General features: G+C 49.7%; 1 protein-coding gene across 1 annotated transcript in view; it reads left to right on the top strand.

Annotated features, from left to right (window-relative positions):
* Nucleotides 1-25,872, top strand: part of LOC311235480 (integrin alpha-M-like) — a 134,699-nt gene that overhangs the window by 10,710 nt on the left and 98,117 nt on the right. Inside the window, exons 4-6 of the mRNA XM_084322943.1 lie at nucleotides 103-173; nucleotides 11,399-11,516; nucleotides 24,741-24,868. Of these exons, the coding sequence (XP_084179069.1) occupies nucleotides 103-173; nucleotides 11,399-11,516; nucleotides 24,741-24,868 (317 nt within the window). The remainder of the gene's footprint in view (nucleotides 1-102; nucleotides 174-11,398; nucleotides 11,517-24,740; nucleotides 24,869-25,872) is intronic.

Genomic DNA, 25,872 nt, shown 5'->3' on the forward strand with positions numbered 1-25,872 from the left:
TCAGTAATTGTGATGATAGTAATAATAATCATAATCATAATCATACATTCTACGTTGACTTTTAATTCTGAGTCTACATTTCATTATTGTGTTTTAATACAGTGCCTAAATTCGCCGTCAACATGTCCCTTGGTTTGACAATGACAAGTGATCCAAATACACTGAAGACTTTGGTGAGTAGGTTACTGTAGATAATAATACATTTGATCATATGATGGAAATTAATGGAAGGTTAAAATTCTGGGAGAAGTGTTTTTGGCCAACAGCTAGGCTAGTGGTTTGTATCCGCTCCTATTCATTTACGCTAAGCTAGGCTAGCATGCAGCCGGATATCTTTCTACTGAAAGTACAGAGAGGAAACTGGCCTATTAGGCCATAAGGTGAAGGCTGTATCATTTGATCCCGTTCCCACCTCGGCGGACTACACAATTTTCACTCTGGGTGAAAGATATATTGGTGTAGATTTAGGAACAAAAATTTATATTTCATATGGCTTTGCGCTCTGCTCTATTGGAACTGTCCCTTTAATCATATGCTATCATGAAGACTTTCAACCACATCCCCACACCTGCCTGGCCACGCCCACATCCGCTCACACATAAGCGGGCCATGGCCATACTACCAGCTCCTTCCCTACTTTCACCACCTGGAAGAACGTGCAGGGCACCTCTTCAGATCAAGTGCTGAAGTAGTTAGTTAGTTATAGGAGCTGTGTTGGCATTGTCTTTTGTTTTTCCCTCTCTCACTAATTTACGGGAGAAAGAAAGAATAATGTCGTCACCACCGGAGAGTCTAGAGGATTATTCTGACCTCCGCCGGCGCTTCACATTCGGGCTTCCTCTGGGCGTAGTGGGGCTTTCCTGCTCCACGTTTGTGGCAGGCAGGTGAGCCTCAGCGGCACCCGGAGGAGAGTGCACGTCGCTGGGCAGTTCCCCCGCCACCGTTGCTCTCCGGCTGTGCAGCTGGATACTATTGCCGCGAGAGGCAGTCGGCTGGTCCCTCTGGTGGGTGGTGTCTTGCGGCGCGTGCTCTCCGCCTCTGCTCGCTCACGTCAATTGGCGGTGAGCGGCGGGGGTGGACGGTCTAAACAGGTGTGTCAGTTGTGCGGGGTCGGCTGCTCAGGCATACGGCCCCGCAGAACAGTCGGCTCCAGGCGAGGATTCCTCTGTTACCTCTCCATCGCGTCCGATACAGATACAGTAACTGGCCGTTAGCCTGTAGCTAACCATTAGCAGGTGGCAAGTTTTTCGCACATAAGCCAGAGCCGTGGATAAAACCAGTTTTTTACACAAACGAGGTTATCGGCTGTGGTTGGCGTGCAGGATGTAAAGCTATTACTCTACAGGTGTATGTGCTTTCATGTAGCACGCTATGCAACTGGTGTCACAGCTCTGTTTTTTTATTGCGTCGTATCAGGGGTGAGGTGGTTGGGGGGGATGGACAAATACCCCCCCCCCCCCCCCCGGATATAGTTATATCCTTTACGAAACTGATTGGCTGAGAGGTTGTGCCTTTGTACCTATCAGTCTCCCTGACGAGGGTGTTCTCTCTCTCGTCAGAGGGAGGGGGGGAGGGGGGGATTTCCCTGTTTCCCACACCAGATTAGGATAGTGGAACACGGGATTTCCCCGGCCATTGAAGACGTCACAGGCGCGTTTTCTTATTGGCCAAGAGACATGTCCGTGAGTTAGAGGGCCTGTGCTACAGACCGCTGTCATTGTAAAGGATAGATGATGCGATGCAGTCGAGACTGTTGATCCTTCTCCTCTGCTCTCTAACAGTAGTGTATATTGGGCCGTTTTGTCTACTTAGTCCAATTTGTTACATGAACCTTTTTCAATTGTTTTACTCACGTTGAGGTCTCTCTGGGAAAACCGCTGTCTTCCCCTCTTACATAAAGAGCAGAATTTACGCGTTTTTATTCCAAGGCTCGTCGTATAAGAGCCCGTGTCTGTGTCTCTAGTAGACCGGCTTCCTGCTGCTCGTCCCAGACAGCAAGGAGAAACATTGTGGGGCTCTTTCTTGTTAGAAATTCGCCGCCAATGTTCTCGGGTTCTTTACAAGCTTACACGCTGTTTCATAAATCAACGTTTGGTCTTACGAGACCTATCAGCGCTGGCCCAGGGTGTGTTTTTTTTTTTTTTTTTTTTAACTTTATTTTTTAGCGTTTATCGCTTTTCTGGTCAAGCATGACCGACAGTTGTAGGGTGAAACGGGAGAGAGAGCAGGGGGAGACATTCGGCAAATGACGGCGAGTCCGGGAATCGAACTCGGAGTCAACCAGATCCGTGACGCAGCACGGAGTCCCACGACGCAGCGCGGTAACATGGTGTGCTACTGGAGCACCCCCCAGGGTGTTTTTCAATGATTAAATCAGCTTTTTGGGACTGGCGTGCCTTGGTTGCCCAACATCATAAAAACTGCATTTTTTTATCTCTACGGAGCGCCAGTGCACTAGGTTAGACTCGAGGACTCGCATACATCTCCGGGTGTTAGGAATGGGGGTAGTGAGGGAAGGAGGGTAGAACCCAATGTTGCAGGACAATGATGATGAGAGAGGAGGCAGAGACGAGGGAGTAGAAAATAATGACTTGTATTGCGGCGCAAGCAGGTAAACAAAGGCATGTAACAAAAGAACAAAACAGGCGCAGCCTAGCTGGCACTGAGGAACAACGAACTGAACAAGGCACGTTACAAAAGAACAAAACAGGCGCAGCCTAGCTGGCACTGAGGACCAACAAAACTGTGAACACGAAAAGAAAAGGCAACAAAACAAAATACTTATCGAACACTTACTTAGACAACAACACTACAGGGTAAGGAGGCGTCGACAGGAACAAAGGAAAATGGAGGTATGACGCCACACAGAGGAGAAGACCGAACACACATATATACACCGACTAATTACAATTGGCCACACCTGGCCAGGCCAGTCTAAAAGACAACATACCAACTAAACACAAAAGCATATTACAAAACCACAAGCAGACAGGGGAACCACATCACACAACGGAAGGGACATTCAATAACACACACCATGAAATCACATTAATTATATTAATCATAATAGTCAACACAGGTGTGATGATGGCCTGCACCATCTGAACCATCTGATGGTGGCCACTAGAGGGAGGTAGGAGACCAGGTAGGATACCATTGTTACCATTGTGACCACTGTTTACATTGTCCTCCCTGGAACCGGTACACTGGGGGGAGATGACGGAGTAGATCAAACATTGGCAGGGGGGTTTCACGGCCGTTAGGTGGGCCACCGGGAGCGGTGCGTTCGCATACTGACCGTCTTGGTGGCGCCTCCTGTGATGTTTTGGATCGACACGTGTACCTACCCCCCTCTTAGGACTGGGGGCAGCGGCGTGACAAGGGCACAGGACTTGTCCTGGTCGCGCCGGACCGGATCAGTTTAACCCGTTGTCTGCTGGGGCGCAGACAAGTTCTGATACCCCGAAGGACCCTGAGCTTTTCTGGGGGGAAAATGCCAGGGCAGGCCGGATGTCACAGGGGTTGATGTCATGAATGTGTGTGTCATATAGATGCCACTACGAGTTGCCCTTAACAGTGGTGTGCATTGGTCCATACTGTGTTGTACCTTTTTGCACAATGTTAGGTCGGTTGGTCCTTCTCCATTCATTTCACCCCTCCCTCCCTGCTAAACCGGAGGGGAGGCTGCTTCTGTCAACTCCTCTATGCATCCCTGTGTAGGACCCGGTCCTCCAGGCCCAGGTCGGGCCTTGCCCTCGTTGACCTGTTGGCCTGGGTTAACCCTTTTTAAACCTGAAACGCCTTGAACTGCATTGTATAGTCTGTGTATATGCGCAGTTATGTTTCCGGGGTTTCTTAATGGGTTAAGGGAGCAACCATTTTCTGTTAATAAACATAGGGGGGTGGTTGTCTCCCCGGTGTGTTGGTAGCATAGTCGACTCTCCGGTTGAGCCCGGGTCTGACCCTGGCTGCCCAAGAGTATGCCCCTGCATGTTTCATGATGTCTGCCAATTGTGTCAAACTCTTTCTCTGAACCTCGACCCCGCAGGATTAATAAATTGGCAGGGTCAGGGTTCGTGGTGGAATCTGTTCGCTGGCGGAGTTGGCTAACTCCGACTCCACGAGGTTCGTGACCCCATGAGATTGTGACATGGTGCACGGCATACCGAACACCCTTTCCGCCGGGATACTGTTCTTACAGTTAGCCCCTTAGGCACCTGTCTAATCCGCAATGCTCCGGGCGCAGGTCGAGTTCTGCTCTTGTTAAGACCTGTCGGCCTGGATTGAGGGATCAACCTCCTTGGAGGGTTGTCTCCCCGGTGCTTTGGAGCGGCGTGCCAGGTGGAGAAGGGCCTTCACCTATTGTAGGCCCTGTCCGATACGCTGGCGATGTGGGGGGTGGTGTCACCAGTGACCGTCTGGTGGGGTCTCGATGCCGTGGCCTCGTTGACCTCACCAGGCCCCTTTTTCAGGGGGTCCTGGCCCCCAGGATGTGGCCTGGGGCTGGGGCCTCCTCCACGCCCCGCTGCTACGGCCTTGCTGGTCAAAAAAACCCGACCCCGTGATGTTGGGGGCTGTGACGTGGGTTTTTTGCCTCACATCCGTTCCCTGGTGCCGTGCGGGATGCGCGACCGAGTAGGCCCTTCTAAACAAAGGTGAGTCCCGCGGTGTGCTCGCCCTGTGCGTTGAGGTACTGTTCCCTCTTCGCACAGTCAGGTCCGGTCTCCCTCCCGTCCCTCACTAGGGGGGGGCGGGGGGGCCCGGATCCTCCCCGGTATTCTGATGGTTGTAGGGGACATCAGCGGGTACATCTGTCTGGCTTTCCACTCTGCTCCGCTCTTGTGTTCCAATAGAGCAGAGCGCAAAGCCATATGAAATATAACGAAGGTTATCCTATAACCCTAGTTATATGAATATGGCGAGCGCTCTGCTCTGACTCACTGAGGATCCCATGTGTCTTCCGTTTCGGCTGTGAAAGACTGGGGAAGGAGCTGGTAGTATGGCTATGGCCCCGCTTATGTGTGAGCAGATGTGGGCGTGGCCAGGCAGGTGTGGGGGTGCGTGCATGTGGTTGAAAGTTTTCATGATAGCATATGATTAAAGGGACAGTTCCAATAGAGCAGAGCGCTCGCCATATTCATATAACTAGGGTCATAGGATAACTTTCGTTCTGCTTCATACTAGCTCCGCTCAGCGTCATATTGCATATATCTCGCTTCAGCGTATATACACTGAATAAATTTCAAAATGTACCTTTATATGCCAGCATTCATCTGGCCACACCCCCATCCGCTTACCTACATAAGCAGGGGTGGTGCCACACACTCATCTCCTTCTCAAATTTCATCACAAGCAACGTGCTGCTCATATGCCCACTTGACGTGGAGAAAAATATTTACTCTGAGGAAAGGAAGAACGAGGAGATACGTTGACATCATATCTTTATTTTCTCTCTCACTATATTCGAGAAAATACGGCGATATTGTCTTCGTACTGGATTGTCTGGAAGATGATGATCATTCTAAAAATCCTCCACCGGTTTTCGTATTGGGAGCACGCTGCTGCATGCCTCCCAACTGCAGTTCCTTGCTGTGGCTGGTTGCGGTAAAACCTTTCAGCGGCAGCTGGACTGTAGGACGCGCCGCTGTTGTGAGGAGCGGTGGGTTCCAGGTTGGTGAGTGATGTTTTGCTTGCGAGCTCCACTTGTCTGTTAGTGCTATGGGGGCTAGCTAACAATGTTTACGAACACCGGCCCCAGATTAAGGGTCCTTTGTTCAAGCCTCTTAGGCAACGGCAGAGGACCTTGGTCTGAAGCCCATTATAGTTAACTAGTGGGCCACGACCAGTAACACTGGTGATCCCTGTGTTTTCTGGACGAGTGGATGTTTCTCTGTCACCGTGAGGCCCCGTCTTTCATATACAAATGAGAGTATTCCCTCACGAGGAAATATGGGCATGGATGTTCGTTAGTGGAAGATCTGTGTTCAAGTCAGCTACAGCCCAGATGGGAATTGTGCTGGCCCCGCCGGGTGTTGGTAAAATCACCGTTGTAAAACTGTGTTAACATTTCGTTTCTCTTCTCTCTTAAACAGTGAGGAGGGTTTCAGAACGGCGGCCTGTCTGAGTGATTGTTATATCATTGTGTACAAGTTCAGGTGATAGCTGCTTAGCTTACGTGCTAGTGGTGGCCTACTGTTAGCCAGTCAGCTGTTAGCTGCGGCGCTAGCCTGTTGTGATCACTAGGCTAGGAAACGTTAGCTTGCGTGCTAGTTGTGGCCTACCTAGGCTAGGCTAGGAAACGTTAGCTTGCTGCTATCGGCCGAGGGCGGCCGTTAGCTTAATGCTACACTGTTGAACGTGCTTTGATTATAACATGTTTTAAACACTCTTGACTACGACGTCATCTTTGACAGAGGATGTTCGTCGAACCTGCCCTGAGCCAGGACGGCAAGGACTGCGTCAACAAGGGGGACCGTAGCGGCGGGATGGAGCGGCGACGCTGCCCAGGTCGACAACACAGAACAGCTGTGTTTACTACGGTGCCTTGTTAGAGACTGCAGTTTCGCTTGATCTGCGCTCAAGGTAGGCAAGGTCTGACCAGACCTTGAGCACGTCTTCTTGCTTTCCCTTCTAAATGTTTTGTAAATAACGATGTTTTCCAAAACGAGTGTTGCTGCACTACATTTAGGATACGATGCGAGTTATGTGTGAATGGTCTTGTCACTGGTATTAGCTTCTCCATGCAAATAGGGTTGTTTATTACAGATGTGAAAATGATCTGGTTTGTTGTGTTGAGAAACATCATGTGTGTTCTTGTACCGTGCACTCTCAACTAAGGGGGTTAAACTAACCTATAAAGCTATGCTTAGTGACATATGAGTAAAGAATGATTCTTCTCTCAGCCTGTAATGACAATGAACAGTGTGTTCACATATTAACAGGTTTTCCTGTTTTAACTGGCCGTATTAAGGGTAAAGTAGGAGGGTTGTGTTTCCCCCCGGTTCCCTGGGGACTTCTTCATCCTCCTCTCAGAAATGTTGTTACACTACATTGTGTCACTGTGTGGTAGGGATACGATGTAACCCTTAGCTTGATTGCTGAGGTTGTGCTAAAACTGCTTGAGAAACTTTATTTTCCTAAAAGAAAAGATTGTTTGGTCGCTTTTCGTGTGTGCTTAGCAAGGCCTGTGGCCGATACTAATCGAGAATTATGTATTCTCTCATTATGAAAAACGGCGTTCCTCTGTAGAGTGTTTTTGCCATTTTTTGTAGGTGATGATGGGTTGTGTGTGTCATGTGACCTACAACTGGGTTGGGCTGGCCACAGAAGCACATGTGTAAGTTTGGTACCGGGGCTCTTGGAGAGCCCTCTCTATTCTGTGTTTTTTCCTTAGTAAAAATCAGATAGCAGGTTGGCACATGCGCTGTGTGAAGCTGTTAGACGCTTCATGGAGTTGACTATGACTGCGTCATACTCTTTTTTGTCATTACATCGTATCATGGGTGTGGGGTCGTAAAGGGGTGAACTGGTAACCTTTTCTCCCCCTTTTTTCTGTTGGTCAGGGGTAAACCCACCTGTCCTTCAAGGTTCCTGTCACGTTGCGGTTCGGCACGTTACAGGGTGAGGGGGGGGGGGGGGGGGGGGGGGAGTTTCCTGGTCCCACGCCCTGGAATATTGGGCGTGTGCACCGCAGAAATTCCCCCGCCATAGAGTACGTCACTGTGCGCGTCTCTGTTGGTAGGACTTCCGTGTGCTGTTCAGGTCCATATGATGGATCTGTTTCAGGGGGTGGTCAGGGCTCCTCCTCACGAAGCTCCTATTCGGGCCTTCTGTGAGTTGGGATTCTCCTTCCATGTGAGGGAGCCTCCTCAGAGTACAGAGCCTCCTCCTCAGATTGTCAAGGTGAGTGGAACCTCAAGAAGGAGTCGTACTCTATTGTGTGTGTATTCGATTCAATTCGATTATTGAGTGTGTATGGGTTCAGTGCCTCCTCCCCGGAGAGCCCTAAAACCAATCTTTTACATGGCTCAAGGTGCAATATATTCTTTTCAATCTGTACAGCTCGCGTGGGAAGTCTCTCTGGGGATTTCCGTTTCCTTCCTATGGGAGGGTGGTGGGATGTAAAAATGTGAAAAAATTTTACCCCCGGCTGTGTAGACTGGGATACATACTGTTGGTGCTTCCTTCTTTTCTTTTAAAAAGAGTTGGAGTTAGGAAGTATCACACCCCTCTTGTCGTTCCCCTGGGCGCCTTGGGGATTCAATGACAGGTCTAAATAGCCTGTTCATTGATGTGGTTGTGTCCCGACACACGCATAGTGCTAGCTCGGGGTGTTCTGTAATCAGACGACTGACTGGCACGCCTTGGTAGCTTGAGGTTAAAACGGCGTTTTTATAAAGCAACTGGGATGGAGGTTTTTCCTCTTCCGACAACCTGTTTTGGTTGTCGACGGATTCACGTTCATATCTGGGGGATGATGACGGAATGGATCTGAACATATGTAGAGGGGTCTCACGCCCTGGGGGTGGGCCACCGGGCGCGGTTCGCCCCGAACGTCTGGGTGGCGCCTTCTTTTCATGTTTAAGATCAACACTCATATCTGCCCCTTCTCCTGGAGTAGGCATGTCGGCGTGGTTAGGGCACGGGACTGGTTCTGGTCACGCTGGTCCGGATCAGTTGAACCCGTTGTCCGCCGGGGATGCAGATCTGCTGTTCTGGTACCCTGAGGGACTTGGGCTTTTTCAGGGGGAAAAATGCCAGGTTGGTCCGGGTGTCACAGGGTTAAGCGCTATGGAGGCCCTGGTTGGGTACATTTTGTACTCTGCACTGTCGTAATGGCTTACGGTCATGCCAACCTGTACACGCTCGATCTCGTCAGATCTCGGCCGCTACAAAGGTTGGTCCTGCTTAGTACTTGGTTGGGAGACCGCCGGGGAATACCAAGTACGGTGTGCTTGGGGCTGGTTCTCCATTCTTTTCGCTCCTCTCTCACGCATGGCGAAGAGGGGCCTGTTGGGGTGGTCTTTGACCTCCTCTGGTGACCCTGTGCTTCCCGTATCGCCGGGCCCGGTCCGAAGTAATGTTTCGTCGACCCGTAGGCCTGGGTTAACCCTTTTTTGAAAACTGAAACACTTGTACTGCGGTATAGCCGGTGTATACCCGCAGGTGTGTTTTGGAGTTTTTTCTTGAGGGGTTATAGGAACAACCACCGCATTGGGTAACACCAAGGTGGTTGATTCCCTGGTGTGTTGGAGCAGTGTCAACTCCCGGGTTACCCGGTTGAGGGTGCCCCTGCACGTTCATGACGTCTGCCAATCGTGTCAGCCTTCTCTGCCTCAACCCCTCTGGGTGGTTTTTTTTTTTAAATGGAGGCTCGGTCATGCAACAATGCCAGCATACGCCCCTTCCGCCGGGGCGGCTGTGTTCAGCTGTCCCCTCTGGCGCCTGTCTCGTCCGCCTGGTTTTTCCCCGGTGCGCTGCCTGCTTCCGTTGGTTAACCTTTTTTGTGTGCTTACGGCCATGCTGACTGCCTGTTCTGCAGGGTCAGTGTGCCAGGCAGTGGACTATTGGGGGGACAGGGCCCGCTCGGCTGGGGGCCTTTGTCCGAATACGCTGGCGATGTGGGGGGCGGAGTCACTAAGTGCCCACCTGGTGGGGTCTTGATGCTGGCATCATGGACTTCTCCGGGCCCCCGTTCCAGGGGGTCCAGTCCCTTTGGTGGGTCTGGGTCTTCCTTCGCGCTCCGCTGCTACGGCCTTGCCACGGGGTTGGGTTTGCCCGTGATTCTGGGGGCAGTAACGAGGTTGTTCCTTCCGTTCGTTCCCGGGTGGCATGCGGGTTGTGCGTGTGTGTAGTCGTGGGGTTAAGCCACGGTCTGCTCACCCTGTGCGTTGAGTTGCTTGAGTGCCTCTTCGCACGGTCGGGTCCGTCGCCCTCCCGTGATCCCCCAATAGGGGGGGTGCCCTCCATTAGGGGGGGTCGGGGGGGCTCGGTCCTCCCTGATCTGATGGTTGTGGGGGGCCTCAGCGGGGTACATTTGTCGAGCTTCTAGCTCCCGCTCAGCTCCTGCTATGCAATATGACGCTGAGCGGAGCTAGTATGAAGCAGAACGTTAGGTTATGTATATAACCAAGTTCTGTTAATACTAGTGACGCTCAGCGTCTAGACGCCGCTGCGGCCCTTGATTTTTCATTGTGGTGAAATTTGTTGGGAAGGAGATGAGTGTGTGGCACCACCCCTGCTTATGTAGGTAAGCGGATGGGGGTGTGGCCAGATGAATGCTGGCATATAAAGGTACATTTTGAAATGTATTCAGTGTATATACGCTGAAGCGAGATATATGCAATATGACGCTGAGCGTCACTAGTATTAACAGAACTTGGTTATATACATAACCTAACGTTACTAGCCCGTTTTGCGCAATCATCATTTTAAAGTCGGGACTAGATCTTTCCTCGCAAACGGATTTTGGTCACCACAGAGTTTTATTTGACGTAATTGGTGTGAGTTCGGTCACATATCTTGCGCTCGACCAATAGCAGCTCTCTTTGTTGCGAGGATACGGCCATCCGGTGTCAACAAATGACATCCACAGAGTAACGTTACGGACGGAAATGGACAAAAAACACCTTAGGCCAGAATCATACCATTACTTAAGCATTACATCACGCGCAGGAGTGTGTTATACTCATTCGATCACACCTAGGGGTGGTTGTTAGGCCCGACGCGCAGCATGACTGCTGGTCATGTTACTGTTGGTCATATCGGTTGATATCGGTATCGGAAATTAAGAGTTGGACAATATCGGTATATCGGATATCAGTAAAAAAGCCAATATCTAACATCCCTATACTGTTGGTCATGTTACGGTTGGTCATGTTACTGTTGGTCATGTTGCTGCTGGTCATGTTACTGCTGGTCATGTATACTGCTGGTCATGTATACTGCTGGTCATGTTACTGTTGGTCATGTTACTGTTGCTCATGTATTCTGTTGGTCATGTTACTGTTGCTCATGTTACTGTTGCTCATGTATTCTGTTGGTCATGTTACTGTTGCTCATGTATTCTGTTGGTCATGTTACTGTTGGTCATATTACTACTGGTCATGTTACTGCTGGTCATGTATACTGCTGGTCATGTATACTGCTGGTCATGTACTGTTGGTCATGTTACTGTTGGTCATGTTACTGTTGGTCATGTATTCTGTTGGTCATGTTACTGTTGCTCATGCATTCTGTTGGTCATGTTACTGTTGCTCATGTATAATTGGTCAGGAGATGTATAGTGTTGCTCATGTATAATTGATCAGGACATGTATACTGTTGCTCATGTATAATTGGTCAGGACATGTATACTGTTGCTCATGTATAATTGGTCAGGACATTACCTCTCTTTCAGGTATGTGGTCCAACCATCCCGAAGGACTGCAGGAGTATTACTACCTACAGTGGTGCATGCTGGGGGATCTCTAAAAATAATCAAATCGATGAATCACCGGTGCCCTCATCTCTCGATGGTAAGCGTCTTGAGTTTAACTCCTTTTAAAACGTGATTTGATGGTGATGTTACACAGCACTTTCGAATTGAAAGTTTGAAATTGAATTGAATTTGAGATCGAAAGCAGGAGGGGAAAAATGAAAAAATTATATATATAATTTCATTTAAAAAAATACATTTCAAAGTCTCAAAGATACTGTACAAAGCAACAGGTAAGAATATTCTAAGAAATATTCAGAAATATGTTCTTATTCAAATGGCAGTTAACAATAATGTAATGTATTCCAATTCCAAGCTTCATACTCAGTTTATCGATGAAATACTAGATCCCCTCCAAGATGTAATTTAAACACTTTTTGTATTTAAACACAATTTGTATGAATATGATGTTTTTCCCCCACCAAACTGTTCAATAAACTACTGAACATGTCTCGGCAGCATCTCCATTGATATTTACATCCATTTATATTTACCAAGAATTTCAAGTTGCCAGCTTGTATTAAGATATGTCAATACCTACTCAGTTTTATATTACTACTACTACTCTGTGTATGCTGAAGCTAAAAGTGTGACATATTGTAACACGATAGAGTAGGTTAAATTTATTAGTGACATCATCAATTTCAGTACAGAGAAGTTCCTCATCTTAGCTAGCTCCTAATCTAGCTAGCTCATAATTTAGCTATATGTCCTCATCTTAGCTAGCTCCTCATATTGGCTAGCTCCTGTAAAGTTTTAGAATGAAGGCTCTGACACATTGATTCCAGTTTGACTCTTTACTGAACGTTTCCAAGTTTACAGACACATTCCTGCTGTTATGGCTAGAACTACTACAATGCCAATTCTCCCGCTGCTTCTCTGTATCGCAATAACAAGATAACCAGAGTGTCTTGCTCTTGAAGAGTAAAACCTAGAGCGCCAGATGATCTTGTATGGGTGGGGATTGTAAACAGGGCATAGCTTCCCTTCCTTCTTTTGACGACAGAGAACCCTATCACCAACCTTCAGAGCCAAAGGAACCACATGGCGTCTCCTTTCCGCATTATGTTTCATCCTGTCCTTCGCCAGCGCATCTGCTCGTCGTATTTTTGCATCAGTCTGGGACTGACAGTGGACAGCGGGCGTAGGTAGCTTGATCCTCAGAGGCCTACCAAACAGCACATCAGCTGGAGCCATCCCAGTGGAGCAGTGTGGCGTGGCACGGTAGTTGCATAGAAATGCATATAGAGTCTGTTTCCATGAACGACCTTCAATATGTGTAGCACGTATATTCTTCTCCAAGGTGCGCATGAACCGTTCTGCCTCTCCATTAGCCTGAGTTATCTTCCTGTGTTTGAAACCCAAATATGTTGCAAAGTCTGCAAATTCTGAGCTCTGAAAGGGGGGGCCATTATCTGTTTTGACCTGCAGTGGAATTCCCAGTGTTGAGAATATCTTGGAGTTTAGGGATAGTGGCCCTGGCTGACGTGGACTGAAGAATCACAACCTCTGGGTACCTTGAATATTCATCAACAACTACCAAAAGATAATCCCCAGAGGGGAATGGACCACAGAAATCAACACTAACCTTTTCCCATGCTGACGATGGCAGATCAAACAGGTTCCAGTCAGGTTCCGCATCACCTTCAAACTCCTGCTCCTCACCTACAAATCCCTCCATGCCCTCGCCCCCCGGTACCTGTCTGATCTCCTCCACCAGTACACTCCATCCCGGAACCTACGATCCTCTGATCTAGGTCTCCTCTCCATCCCTCGCACCAGGTTACGGACTTTTGGGGACAGAGCCTTCAGCGTGGCGTCCCCTACCCTCTGGAACTCTCTCCCCCCCGAAATCCGCAACGCCCCAACCCTGGACACCTTCAAATCCGCTCTAAAAACACACCTCTTCACCAAGGCTTTCCCCATCAGTTAGTTTTAGATTAAATTAGGTCCATTATCCCCTACTTTCCCTCATCCCCTCTTCCCCCTCCCCCCCTACTTTCCTTGCCCTATTTTTTGTCCTGATTGTAAAGCGACCTTGGGTTCTATGAAAGGCGCTATATAAATTTGATTTATTATTATTATTATTATTAAACATGCAGAGGGGTTCTTGTGTGTGGTTGGGCACAACAGCCTGACATGGGATGCAGCCAGCTATCATTGCCTCCACTTGCTTGTCAATGCCAGGGAACCAGACTTTCTCCCTGATCAGCTTCTTAGTTTTAACTACCCCCTGGTGGCCTTCATGTGCAAGTGATATTGCTCTGACTTGTAAAGAGTGGGGGACGACAATCTTTGTGCCACCCAGTACAGTGTCACCATTAGCAGTCACTGTCAGTTCATCTTTTATTTTCTTGAACGACACAAGAGCAGAGCTGTCAACTCCATCAATAGAGTCCTGTTTGTCAGACAGCAACCTCCAAGAGTCATCTTTAATGAGTCGAATTACTTCACGTAGAGTGGGATCAGTTGTGGTTGCATCCTGAATTTCCGCCAGTGTCATCGCCTTGGGTACAGCATTTTCAGTGACAAAGTTTACGTATTCTTCAGCTTGTCTTTCGTCGTCTGACATAGCGTGAGAGATGTGTGATACCTGTGCAGGGTGGCGCGACATGTAATCCGCCGGGTTGTCCTTGCCAGCCTTGTAACATACTGTGTAGTTGTATGGTTGCAGACACAGGCTCCAGCGCTCTATACGAGCAGGTGGTTTGGATTTGGGGTTATTGAAAATCCATTCCAATGGTTTGTGATCACTGACAAGTGTGAATGCTGCACCATAGAGGTATATGTGAAAATGTTAACAGCCCCAGACAATAGCAGGGGCCTCACGTTCCGTCTGTGAATACTTATGTTCAATGGGGGACAGTGCTTATCACTCTGGCCGGCTCATGTGGACTGTTTCTTTGTGCCAATACAGCCCCAAGACCTACTGGGCTTGCATCAACAACCAGTTCAGTTAGTTTGTGTGGGTCAAAGTAGGTCATCACAGCATCACTAGTAAGGCTGTGTTTCATCTCATTAAGAGACCTCTGGTGTTCTTCAGTCCACGTCCAATGAGCAGATTTCCTTGTCAGGTCTCGCAAGGGTTGAGTTATGGTGGCAAAATCCTTTATGAATCGGGCGCTGTAGTTTGCCATGCCAAGGAGACTGTGTATCTCACTTGCATTGGTCGGGGCAGCAGCATCATGAATCGCCTGAACCTTCTTAGGATCTGGAGAGAAACCTCCATCTGAGAATGTATATCTGAAGAAGTCAAGAGTGGTTTGTGCGTATGAGCACTTGGCCTTGTTGAGAGTCAGGTTTTTTTCTTTCAGTCGCTGAAAGGTTGCCCTGAGAGCTTGATCATGGGCAGCCCTGGTTTCCCCAAAAACCAGAATGTCATCACTGAGGTTGATGACTCCTGGAATGCCATCCAGGACCTGTTGAATGGCATTTTGGAACACCTCTGCAGCCGACGAGACCCCAAAGCTCAGTCTCTTGTAACGTCGTAGCCCTACATGAGTGGATAATGTCGTGATGTATCGTGAGGATGGATCCAGTTCTAGCTGATGATATCCACTGTTTAAATCCAGCTTTGAGAAGAACTTGGCTCCATTGAGTGCCTGTATCACGTCATCTACTGTGGGTGTGAGATGTCTTTGTCTTTCGATGGCACGATTTGGTACCCTCATGCCCACACATATACGCACAGTTCCCGGGAACAACAACTATCGGAGAAACCCATGGAGTGGGGCCATCAACCTATTCAATCACATCGAGATCCTCCAGGCGTTGTAGTTCAGCTTCAATCCGCTTCCTCACATGAAACGGCACTCTTCTATGAGGTTGTGTGACACTAGAAACATCTTTCTTTATGTGCAACTTGACTTGGACCCCATTCAACTGGCCCATTCCATGGAATAGACCATCATACTCAGTGAGGATAGCATCCACTGTATTTGCTTCTGTTTGTTTGCAAGCTGATGTGGGCTGTATGTCGACCGGTTGTCGTGGAGATGTGAGCTGTTTCTGCTGCTGTGGGGATGTATGAAGAGCATTGGCAATCTTGATTAGCCCAAGTTGACTGGCAGTGTCATATCCGAGTAAACTGCCATCATTTCCTTGTAACACATGGAATGTTGTAGTTGTGAGCTGTGATTTGGACTCCACCAGCGAGGTGAATTTTCCAAGGGCAGGTAGTGGCTTACGAGAGCCATAGGGAAATATTGGAACAGTGCATTTGGTGAGTGGGGGCTTATATGTCAGTCTCTGGTAAGTTGCCTCATCAATGATATTTACAGTTGCCCCTGTATCCAGCATCACATTTATTTTGCAGTCACCAACCTTTATGTTTGCATGTGGGAGGTTTGTTTGAGAAAGTGTGTACAGATACTCCTCAGAAGATTCTCTGTCTGCATTAGGCGGCGGCCTACTTGTTGAGTTCGGTGTGATTTCCCTGTCACTGGTGTGCATATAATGCACTTCATGTCGGTCTCTGGTGCCCCCTTGTGGTCGTTTGGAACAACAACATTTTGAGAAATGTCCTTGTTTACCGCAGGTGTTGCACGTTCTCCCCCTCGCTGGGCACAGCGTTTCCTCACAATGGGGAAAAGTGCCAGAGCAATTATAGCATCTTTTATTTGTAGCTCCCCTCCCCATATTCATAGCCAAAACATCTTCTCTCATGTTTCCTTGAGCTGAACTGTGTCGTGTTTGCTCCATTCCTGATGCTTGAGTCTCAGCAAGTGCCATGGTTCTACCTAGTGATAGGAGCTCAGTCAGTGTCATCTCCGGTTTCTGTAGTGCTTGATGTCGCAGCTTATTACATGTGCACGTCTGGATAATCATCGTCTTGATCTCTCTTCCAATATCAGAAAACTCACAGCTTGCTGCTAGCTGTCGCAGCCTGGTGTGATAGGAGTCAAGACTTTCCCCAGCTAATTGTATAGCTTGTCTGAATTTGTAAGTCTCGTATGTGACGTTGAGTTTAGGTGAAAAATACTTCTCTTTTGCTTTTTTATAGTCTTTTGCGTCACCCGTGTCTGACAGTGTATCAAAAATATCCTGTACACTTTCCCCTGCATAATGTAGAAGCATTGCACGTCGTCTTGTTTCATCCTTGACATCCAAAGCAACAATGAAGTTTTCAAAACGCTGTATCCACTTTCTCCACCGGATAGATGAGCTGTGGTCGTCACTTGTATCAAAGGTAGGGATTCGGGAACGATGGTAATGCAGCAGCCATGGTTATACAAAAATATTACTTTTAATCCTCGTCGCCAGTGTAAAGTTTTAGAATGAAGGCTCCGACACATTGATTCCAGTTTGACTCTTTACTGAACGTTTCCAAGTTTACAGACACAATCCTGCTGTTATGGCTAGAACTACTACAATGCCAATTATCCCGCTGCTTCTCTGTATCGCAATAACAAGATAACCAGAGTGTCTTGCTCTTGAGGAGTAAAACCTAGAGCACCCTCTGTAGGTCAGAACTAAACATTACCAAACTCACTGAACATTATGAACATAATGTCAACTCCGTGAACCATGGACATTACAGCTCCTCATTTTAGCTAGCTCCTCACAGAGGGGATGATGGAGGGTATTGCCCCTATGCAAACACATATGGATGCTTGAATACCTTCTAGTCTAATCATATACCATATGATGACTGTAAAAACCAATGACATTTTGGAAAATGTGTAATATTTAGTTTGGGAAGTCTGGGTACTCCGGTTTCCTCCCACACCACTAAGACATGCATGCTAGGTTTCCTGCTGTTGCCCTGCCTTGACCAAGGTACTGGCATTACAGCTGGAGTTGGTCCATTGAACAAGGTACTGGCATTACAGCTGGAGTTGGTCCATTGACCAAGGTAATAGAATTACAACTGGAGTTGGTCTCTTGACCAAGGTACTGACATTACAACTGGAGTTGGTCTCTTGACCAAGGTACTGACATTACAACTGGAGTTGGTCTCTTGACCAAGGTACTGACATTACAACTGGAGTTGGTCTCTTGACCAAGGTACTGACATTACAACTGGAGTTGGTCTCTTAACCAAGGTACTGACATTACAACTGGAGTTGGTTTCTTAACCAAGGTACTGGCATTACAACTGGAGTTGGTCTCTTAACCAAGGTACTGGCATTACAACTGGAGTTGGTTTCTCGACCAAGGTACTGGCATTACAACTGGAGTTGGTCTCTTGACCAAGGTACTGACATTACAACTGGAGTTGGTCTCTTGACCAAGGTACTGACATTACAACTGGAGTTGGTTTCTTCAGCCGAGGTTGATACGTTAACCCTTTCACTGCGACAATACACAGAAGGTTAACCCTTTCACTGCCACACGACATCAGGTTAACCCTTTCACTGCCACACTACCTAAGGTTAACCCTTTCACTGCCACAAGACATCAGGTTAACCCTTTCTCTGCCACACTACAGAAGGTTAACCCTTTACTATCACACTACCGATGGTTAACGTATGGTTATTCTATAACCCTAGTTACATGATACTGGCTGAGCGTCTCGCTCTGCTACTGAGATAACCTCTTATCTCCTCGCACCTAGCGTGCACACGAAACAAAAACAAATGCACCCACTTGCACGTGACCGCGACACCCCCATGCGTCACTATATGACGCCGGAAGTGGTCACGCCTCACCCTTCCCAGTTCGATTTCCATAAGCGGAAAAACCTCCAAGGGACCTCAGGGCGCTAAGAGCGAGACGCTCAGCCAGTATCATGTAACTAGGGTTATAGAATAACCATATGTTACATTTCAACTGGCCTTGCGTCTTGCTCTGCTACTGAGATAAAGGGCAGAGTGGATGCGCGGCCCGACAAATGCACCCCCTGAGGGCCCGTAAGCCCCAGCCAGGGAGGAGAGGAGTCCCATCCACCCGCCCGTCCTAACGAAGGGGGGGAGGCAGTCAACTCCACCAAAGTGCGAAAAAGGGGGAAACAGGCACCCCTGAACGCACAGCACAGGCGGGACCACGTGTGACACAGCACCTCGCGGTCCACACCCACACACCCCTGCTAGCCCACCTGATGGCGGGATGCAGGAGAGGTCCCGGACCTCAGGACCGCCTGGGAGACAGAACCCCCAGTCATGTCCATGAGGTAAAACCTAACGAAAGGACCCGGGGAGGACCAGGAGGCCGCAGCACAGATGTCCTCTTACCCGCGTGAGGGCCACGGTAACAAACAAACAGTTGATCGGAAGCCCTGAGATCCTGCGTCCGACCAAGGTAAACCCTCAGTGCACGGACAGGACATGACAGGTGAAGGCTTGCCTCCAACCCACTAGCGTGAGGAGGCGGATGAAACACCTGAACCACAATATCCCTGGAGCGAAAAGAGCTCCGGATATTCTTCGGCATGAAGACCGGATTAGGCCTCAGAGTCGCACCGCTATTGGCCCGAATAGACAGGCACTCAGGCCGCACCGAGAGAGCACACAGCTCACCGACGCGTTTAGCGAAGGTGATGGCCAAAAGGAATGCGGTCTTAAAGGACAGCCAATCCAATTGCGCCTGCTCAAGAGGCTCAAACGGGGCCTCCGACAACCGGCCCAGGACCAGTTGGAGGTCCCAACTCGGAGACAGAGAACGTTCCACAGGCTTGAGACGCCGAGCGCCAGGCCGGAAACATTTCACGAGAGGGTGGCTGAACAATGTTCTGCCCCCCACTCTCGACCATACGCCACTTCCCAGCGTAAGCCGCGGTAGTGGACGGAGCGCGTGCGTTCCGGATGGCGTTAACCACAGAAGAGTCAAGACGCATCCCCACCAGATTCACTCTTTCAGCAGCCAAGCCTAGAGGCTGCCCCAGAACAGGAGGCAGAACAGAGTTCCGCATGCCTGAGAGAGGGCCCGCGGTGACCACGGAACAGGCCACAGCGGGGCCACCAAGAGCTGAATCAGGGCCGGGAACCACACAGCTGAGCCCCGGCCCAGCGCGACCAGGATCAAAGTCTAGCGCTCCTGGCGTACCCGCCCCAACAGCTGAGCTATCAGGTGTCTGGGGGGGGAATGGTTACAGAATCCCAGGCGGCCACGGATACATCGAGAAGGGATCCACCCCCAGAGAGGGGTTGTCCTTCCGACTGACCGAGAACCACAAGGGGCACTGGTGGGACTGTCTGCTCGCAAACAGGTCCACCGTGGCCTCTCCGAATCGGTCCCAAACCTGTCTGACTATGTCTGGACGTAGTCCCCACTCGTCAGGGTGAGGACCGCCCCGCGACATCACATCTGCACCCACATTCTCCCTGCCGGGGATGTGGAGAGCCCTCAGGCTGCGCAGATTGAGAAACGCCCATAGCCAGAGCACGACCGTTACCCGGTGCAGACGGGGGGAGCGTACTCCTCCCTGTCTGTCGATATACGATGCTGACATCGTGTTGTCCATCCTGATCAAAACATGCTTGCCCACCACAAGGTGGCCGAGCCGTTTGAGGACCAGAAGGACTGCCTTCAATTCCAACACATTGAATGTAGTGCAGACTGGGCAGCGTGGTCCTGCCAGCTGCCCCCTACTGCGCTGGCCCGACACGTCCCCCCCCATCCCGTGAGGGAGGCGTCGGTGAAGACCGTGACGTGTGACAGCCTGCTGCCCAGTACTGACATGGGAACCTTCAGCCGCTTCCACTTGTCTCTCACCGGGTCTATTTCCATACTGGAAAACCACCTCTGTATCCTCCTCATGAAGAGGAGGCCAAGAGGGACCACAGAGTGAGCAGATGCCATCATACCGAGCAGGCGCATCACGGACAGCGCCGTAACCGTCCTAGGACGGAACCTCCAGAGCGTGCCGAGAACCTCCACTCGCCGCTGCTCTGAGAGGGATGCCCATATAGACGTTGAGCTTAGAAATAAGCCCAAGTACTCCACCCGTTGACTGGGAAGAGGAGTACTCTACTTCCAGTCTACAGCAAAACCCAGAGTGAGGAATTCCACCACCTGCCTGGTATGAGACATGGCGATCTTCTCTGACCAGCCGAGGACCAGAATGTCGTCCAGGGTAGAATAAAATTTGTATCCCCCGACGACGCAGAGACCCCAGCGCGGTCTCCACGCACTTGTGAAGATGCGAGGAGCCAGAGAGTAGCCGAACGGCAGCCTCTGGTACTCTTACGCTAAGCCCTGAAAAAGGAAGTGTAGGTATGTCCTAGGAGGGAAGATCGGGATGCGAATATGCATCCTACAGGTCTATGGAGGTGAACCAGTCCCCCACCTGACAGCGCTTAACAGGTGGGTGACGGTCAACATTCTGAACCTTCCATGGGACAGGTCTAGTATGAGTCTGACACCCCCCCCCCCCCCCCGATTTCTCGGGCGCCAGAGTATATCGGGAGGAAACGCCGCTCATCGCGTCCTCCCATGGGACCACGACGGCGGCCTGCTTCGCCGCCAGAGAACGAATCTCCTTGGCCAGGGCTGTCACTGCCGCGGACTCTGATAATAGAGTCTGTACCAAACCCAAAAACGGAGGGCGGGGGTGTGTAAACTGTAACACAAGCGTGGCCCTCAGCGTTATCTCCATCCACACCGACATATGGCTACCACATACGTGGTAAAATTCCAAAGCGCCCCCGCCGCCAACTGCCGCTAGTCCGCTAGGAATCGTAGATAGGTGGCCCGGTCCCTCCCGCTGTGCGTTGTCAACCCTGGTCTCGCCAAACGCGCGAGCAGGGTGTCTCGTGGAGCCGGGATATCGCACCCTGACTCTACCAATGAGGCAATCGCACCCAAGGGGGGGACCCCGACAGAAGGGGCCGTCTGATACGGGGGGAGCGGCCATCACCCCTGGTGACATAAGCTCCCCCGCTGAGCATCTTCCCGGCTTAGCTTGCTGAGGACAGCCTGCTCTGCAACTGGACATGCATGGTGTGTGGTCCTCACACTGCCCGATAGGGTGGGTCTCTACACACTGTAGCCCTGTAGTGATATTACTACCACCCAAATTACGTGTGCCTGCTGACCACCGCGGGATTGGAAGTCCAGACGGGGGAGGCACTAACGTAATACCCGGCCTGGCGAGGGCGGGGCTGGGGGGAACCCACGCTGCGACCTCCTGGGCCTAGAGTTCCGCCTCTGACAAAAAAAATTAGATACAGGGAACCCTGCTCCGTCGACAGATACAACACCAGGCTCACCAAACACAGACGCAGGACGTGTGGTGTGGGAGCCGCTTGACAGCATAGCATTCTCATAGACAGACCCAGGCCTAGCTAGCAACTGGGTGTCAGCCCCTGTCTCCATGAGAAGAGAAATGTGGGGCCGCTTGCTCTTCACTGGAAGAACGCGGCCCGCAGCCAAAGGGAACAAATCAGAGCGCTGTGTCCCGTAATGTAGCGGGGGGGAGTAACCGGAGAGCGTGCTAGACACAGCTAGATGGCAACGTTTTTTTTTAGGGCGTGCCCATCTAGGCACCCATCAAGGCTGTCGGCCTTGTGATCACCTGTTTTCTTTGTGTCCAGGGTATCTCAGGCGGGGGAAACATGGCTGCTGGCCGGGGGCCTCGCCGCAGCCGCTGGCGAGGACGTGCTCTCACCTCTGGCTGCGCGGTGTGGGGCAGCGTGGGGCCCAGGTCAAATTCCGCCCGCGCCTCTGTGGACAGACCAAGGTCCACCCGCGGAGACGGGAGCCCTGAGGAGGAGACCTCTCCCCTCCTCAAGGGGAGATTGCTCCAACCAAAGATGACTGTGAACAACCGTTGACAGCATCCTAGCCCTCCCTGCGGTTATAGCTTGCGGCTAGGTCAAAAGCTGAATAACCTCAAAACCTTGCACAATGGTTTTGACGTCGGCTGGCCCTAAGGCCCCACCACCCGACACTATTTTTGACAGAAAAGCAGCCAATTGAGCAATGTTGCCAGTCGCTGCTAAATTCTGTACCGCAGCGGTATAGGCTTCATCAGCCCACCAGCCACCTGCCGGGCCGACTCGCCTCATGGCGTCGGCCGGGCGGGACACCGTTCCACCATGTCAGGGCAAAGGACTGATGCCACCTGCTTCACTAAGCACGGAACACCAGTGGTGGCTGCAGACCAAAGTCTACTACTCGTGAAGCACTGCTCCACTAGTAGTCATGTAACAACCTCCACTGCGGTGTGCACCCGTGAAGGGATAAATGAATGAATGAACGAAAACTCTATTAACATATTTTGCATAATGGGCTAGCCCAGTGCTTCTCAAACTTTTTCTGTCAGGCCCCCCTTTGGCGGACCAAAATATTTTGGCCCCCCCCCCCCCCCCTCGCCCCAACAAAATAGTCATGAAATGGGCCATGTTTAAATTTATTGAAATAACACCAATATCGTGACCTTTCAAATTGACAACACCTTCACTCGCGAGAGCCACCTTGCCTCGCTGTGAAACAGCACTGCAGAATGGTCAGCTCCCATCTCCTCACACAGCGCAGAGAACAGGCGCGCTTTCAGGGGTCGGGTTTTGATGAAATTTCCGACGTTTATAACTTCTGTCAAAACCTCATTCAGTTCAGGGCTAAGCTGTTGACGCTGGCGCCTCTCTGTGAATTTACAGTGCGTCCATTGCGCGTTTGGCGAGACCCCCTTGATGAGCGCCTGTAGCCCCCTCCTTTTCCCTGCCATGGCCTGCGCACTGTCAGAGCAAAAGCCCACACAGTTCTCCCATTTCAGTCCATGTTCTGTAAGGTAACTGTCAATAATTTTGAAGAACTCATCAGCTGTCGCTCTGTTTTTGACATATTTGCAAAACAGCAGATCTTCACTCAGTGACTGGGAATTTACAAAGCGAACATAGGAAATAAGCAAACAGTCTTTATTGCTGTCAGTCTTCGACAAGGCAACACGCATGTCATCCTGAAGGCTCAACTTGGCCCTATATTTTGTTTTCAGAGCTGTCATGGATGAAAAGCCAGCTTCACACAGATATGTGGTGCTGAATGGTATCAACACCTTAACTGCTGCATCATGAGATACTTGGTGCACCACACTCTGAAACTAGCTCTCCAGGTGGTATCAGATGAGATTTCAATGAGTTCTTCCAAGAGTTTGGATGGAGATGTGTCAGGAAGCTTTGTCTCAATGTTGTCTGTAAAGTTTTTTTTTATCCAGAGTAACTTGGTGATCCTTTTGTGTTTTATTAAATAATGATTTTCAGATTTTGAGAAATGGTCAAACTTATCCAAATATGGTATTTTCATGGAGAACAGTGCAGCTGCAACAGATAGCACTTTAATGATAATTTTCTGTAACCCAACATTTTTATTTTTATTTATTTTTTAATCTCAAGGCCCCCCCTGTCATGCCTCTGCGCCCCCCCTGGGGGGCGCGCCCCACACTTTGAGAAACACTGGGCTAGCCCAATACACACAATTGTTAAGGGGATGCAGACCAGAGAAAGCATTAGTCCTGTCCACATCAGGGACCCCCATTTTCAATTAATAGATTCACAAAAAGCACACATGCCCTGAGCCTCAGCCCATCCACCCATGTAAAGGGTAAATAAGCCCCCGTTAAACCCCCAACATTAGACACGATTGACCGTCAGCATGAATGGTTAAGAGGAGGGAAGACAGTAAAGACAGCCCTCGGCGGGGTACATGGGAACGGCGCCCCAACATTGTAGCATTATCATTAGCTGCGCGCTAGGATACTTGGAAAAACATCCAAAAGAGAGTCATGTTTTCCCAAATATCCCACCCCCTGCGCCAATACATCACTCGGTCGTCTCACGAGACAACGAGCCATATTACCCATGCTAGTATCAATGCCTGATAGCGCAGGCCCTACCTGTGCACGACTTAGCTCGACTGCTAACCGTCGCGCGACGTCCCTCGGTCCGCTGTCACAAGACGAGGAAAACCAAGGACAGGACCGCTGCGCTGTTAGGATGTGCCGAGAAGGTTCCGGGGGCTGGTGAACTTCTGGCAAATACCCAACATTGTGTAATTTCTCCCTACGTTTCATAACAACCAGTTCACAAAGTGCACTGCTACTTCCGTGTTTGGAAACTAAATGAGGAAGGGTGAGGCGTGACCACTTCCGGCGTCATAATAGGGACTCATGGGGGTGGCACGGTTACGTGCAAGTGGGTGCATTTGTTTTTGTTTCGTGTCCACGCTAGGTGCGAGGAGATAAGAGGTTATCTCAGTAGCAGAGCGAGACGCGAGGCCAGTTGAAATGTAACTGTCGGTAGTGTGATAGTAAAGGGTTGACCTTCTGTAGTGTGGCAGCGAAAGGGTCGAAGTCTCTTGTTCATTTCTTTCTTGTGCGTGTTTTTGACAGAATGCAGCGATTCGGCAGACATCGCGTTTCTACTGGACGGCTCCAGCAGCGTCTCCTACAATGATTTCGACATAATGAAGACTTTTGTGAAAGATCTGATTCGCCCGTTGTTGGGAAGAGACACTCAGGTAGGAATATTCGAATGATGCCAGACCGTGACTCAAGATTCAATAGTTTATTACCATTTCAATGAAATGTTGATTGGCATTTGTCTTGGTGAGTGCAGGTAAACAACAGTCATACACATAACAATACAATAAATACTCATCAGCATAGACGTGGAAAGAAAACAGAAAGTAAGCGAAATAAACGAAATACCCATAGCCATAGGCATACAGAATTACAGATACATAATAAAGTGTCTGGTGCAGTGACAATTGATTTTCCTTCTATCAACCTCTTTAGTAGAACAGCCATGGAGAAAATGTCACTGATTCCCGCCGGAAGGGGTCAGATGACCCCACAGCTTATATGAGAAATATGAGAAAAATAAAGAGTGTAAACTATATAATTACCTCTTATTTCTTAATATAAAAATATGAGGTTTACCACAGGTTTGAGTGACAAAAAAAAAAGAAGAAGAAGAATAATAATTAAAAAAAATATTATAATATTTATTTAAAAAAAATTTGCATGGAAGAGCCATACATTGACGGGGCAAAGAGCCACATGCGGCTCGCAAGCCATGGGTTGGCCACCCCTGCACTAGACGCTCTCAAAGTGCTGTGACTTTCTACATATATATTCCATATATATGTGGAATAACGTTCTAATTACATTTTCCTGAAGTCATTTTGAAATTTCAGAAACCGTGCCAGATAAAACGGGTACTTTTAGGAAAAGTCATTGAGTGACAGAGCTGGAGCTCGACCAAGTGACGAGGATACATTTATTGAAAATGCCTAGGGGTAGGGCGGTTAGGTGGTCGAGCGGAGATTGCGTTCGTCACCAGCCCCGGAGCTGAGTTGGATTTGCCTGTTCGAATCCAGCTCACAGCTCCGGGGTTGTCACCAGCTTGGCTGGCCGTCTGCACTGATACGATTGGCTGTATCAGAGGGTGGGAGAAGCTGGCGGGGTGGGTCCGGGTCGTTGTAAACAGCGACTCCTACAGTTCGGTCGGGGCGCCTGCTAA

Source organism: Notolepis coatsorum, assembly GCF_963971535.1.
Source record: "Notolepis coatsorum genome assembly, chromosome: 10".
NCBI lineage: Eukaryota > Metazoa > Chordata > Actinopteri > Aulopiformes > Paralepididae > Notolepis > Notolepis coatsorum.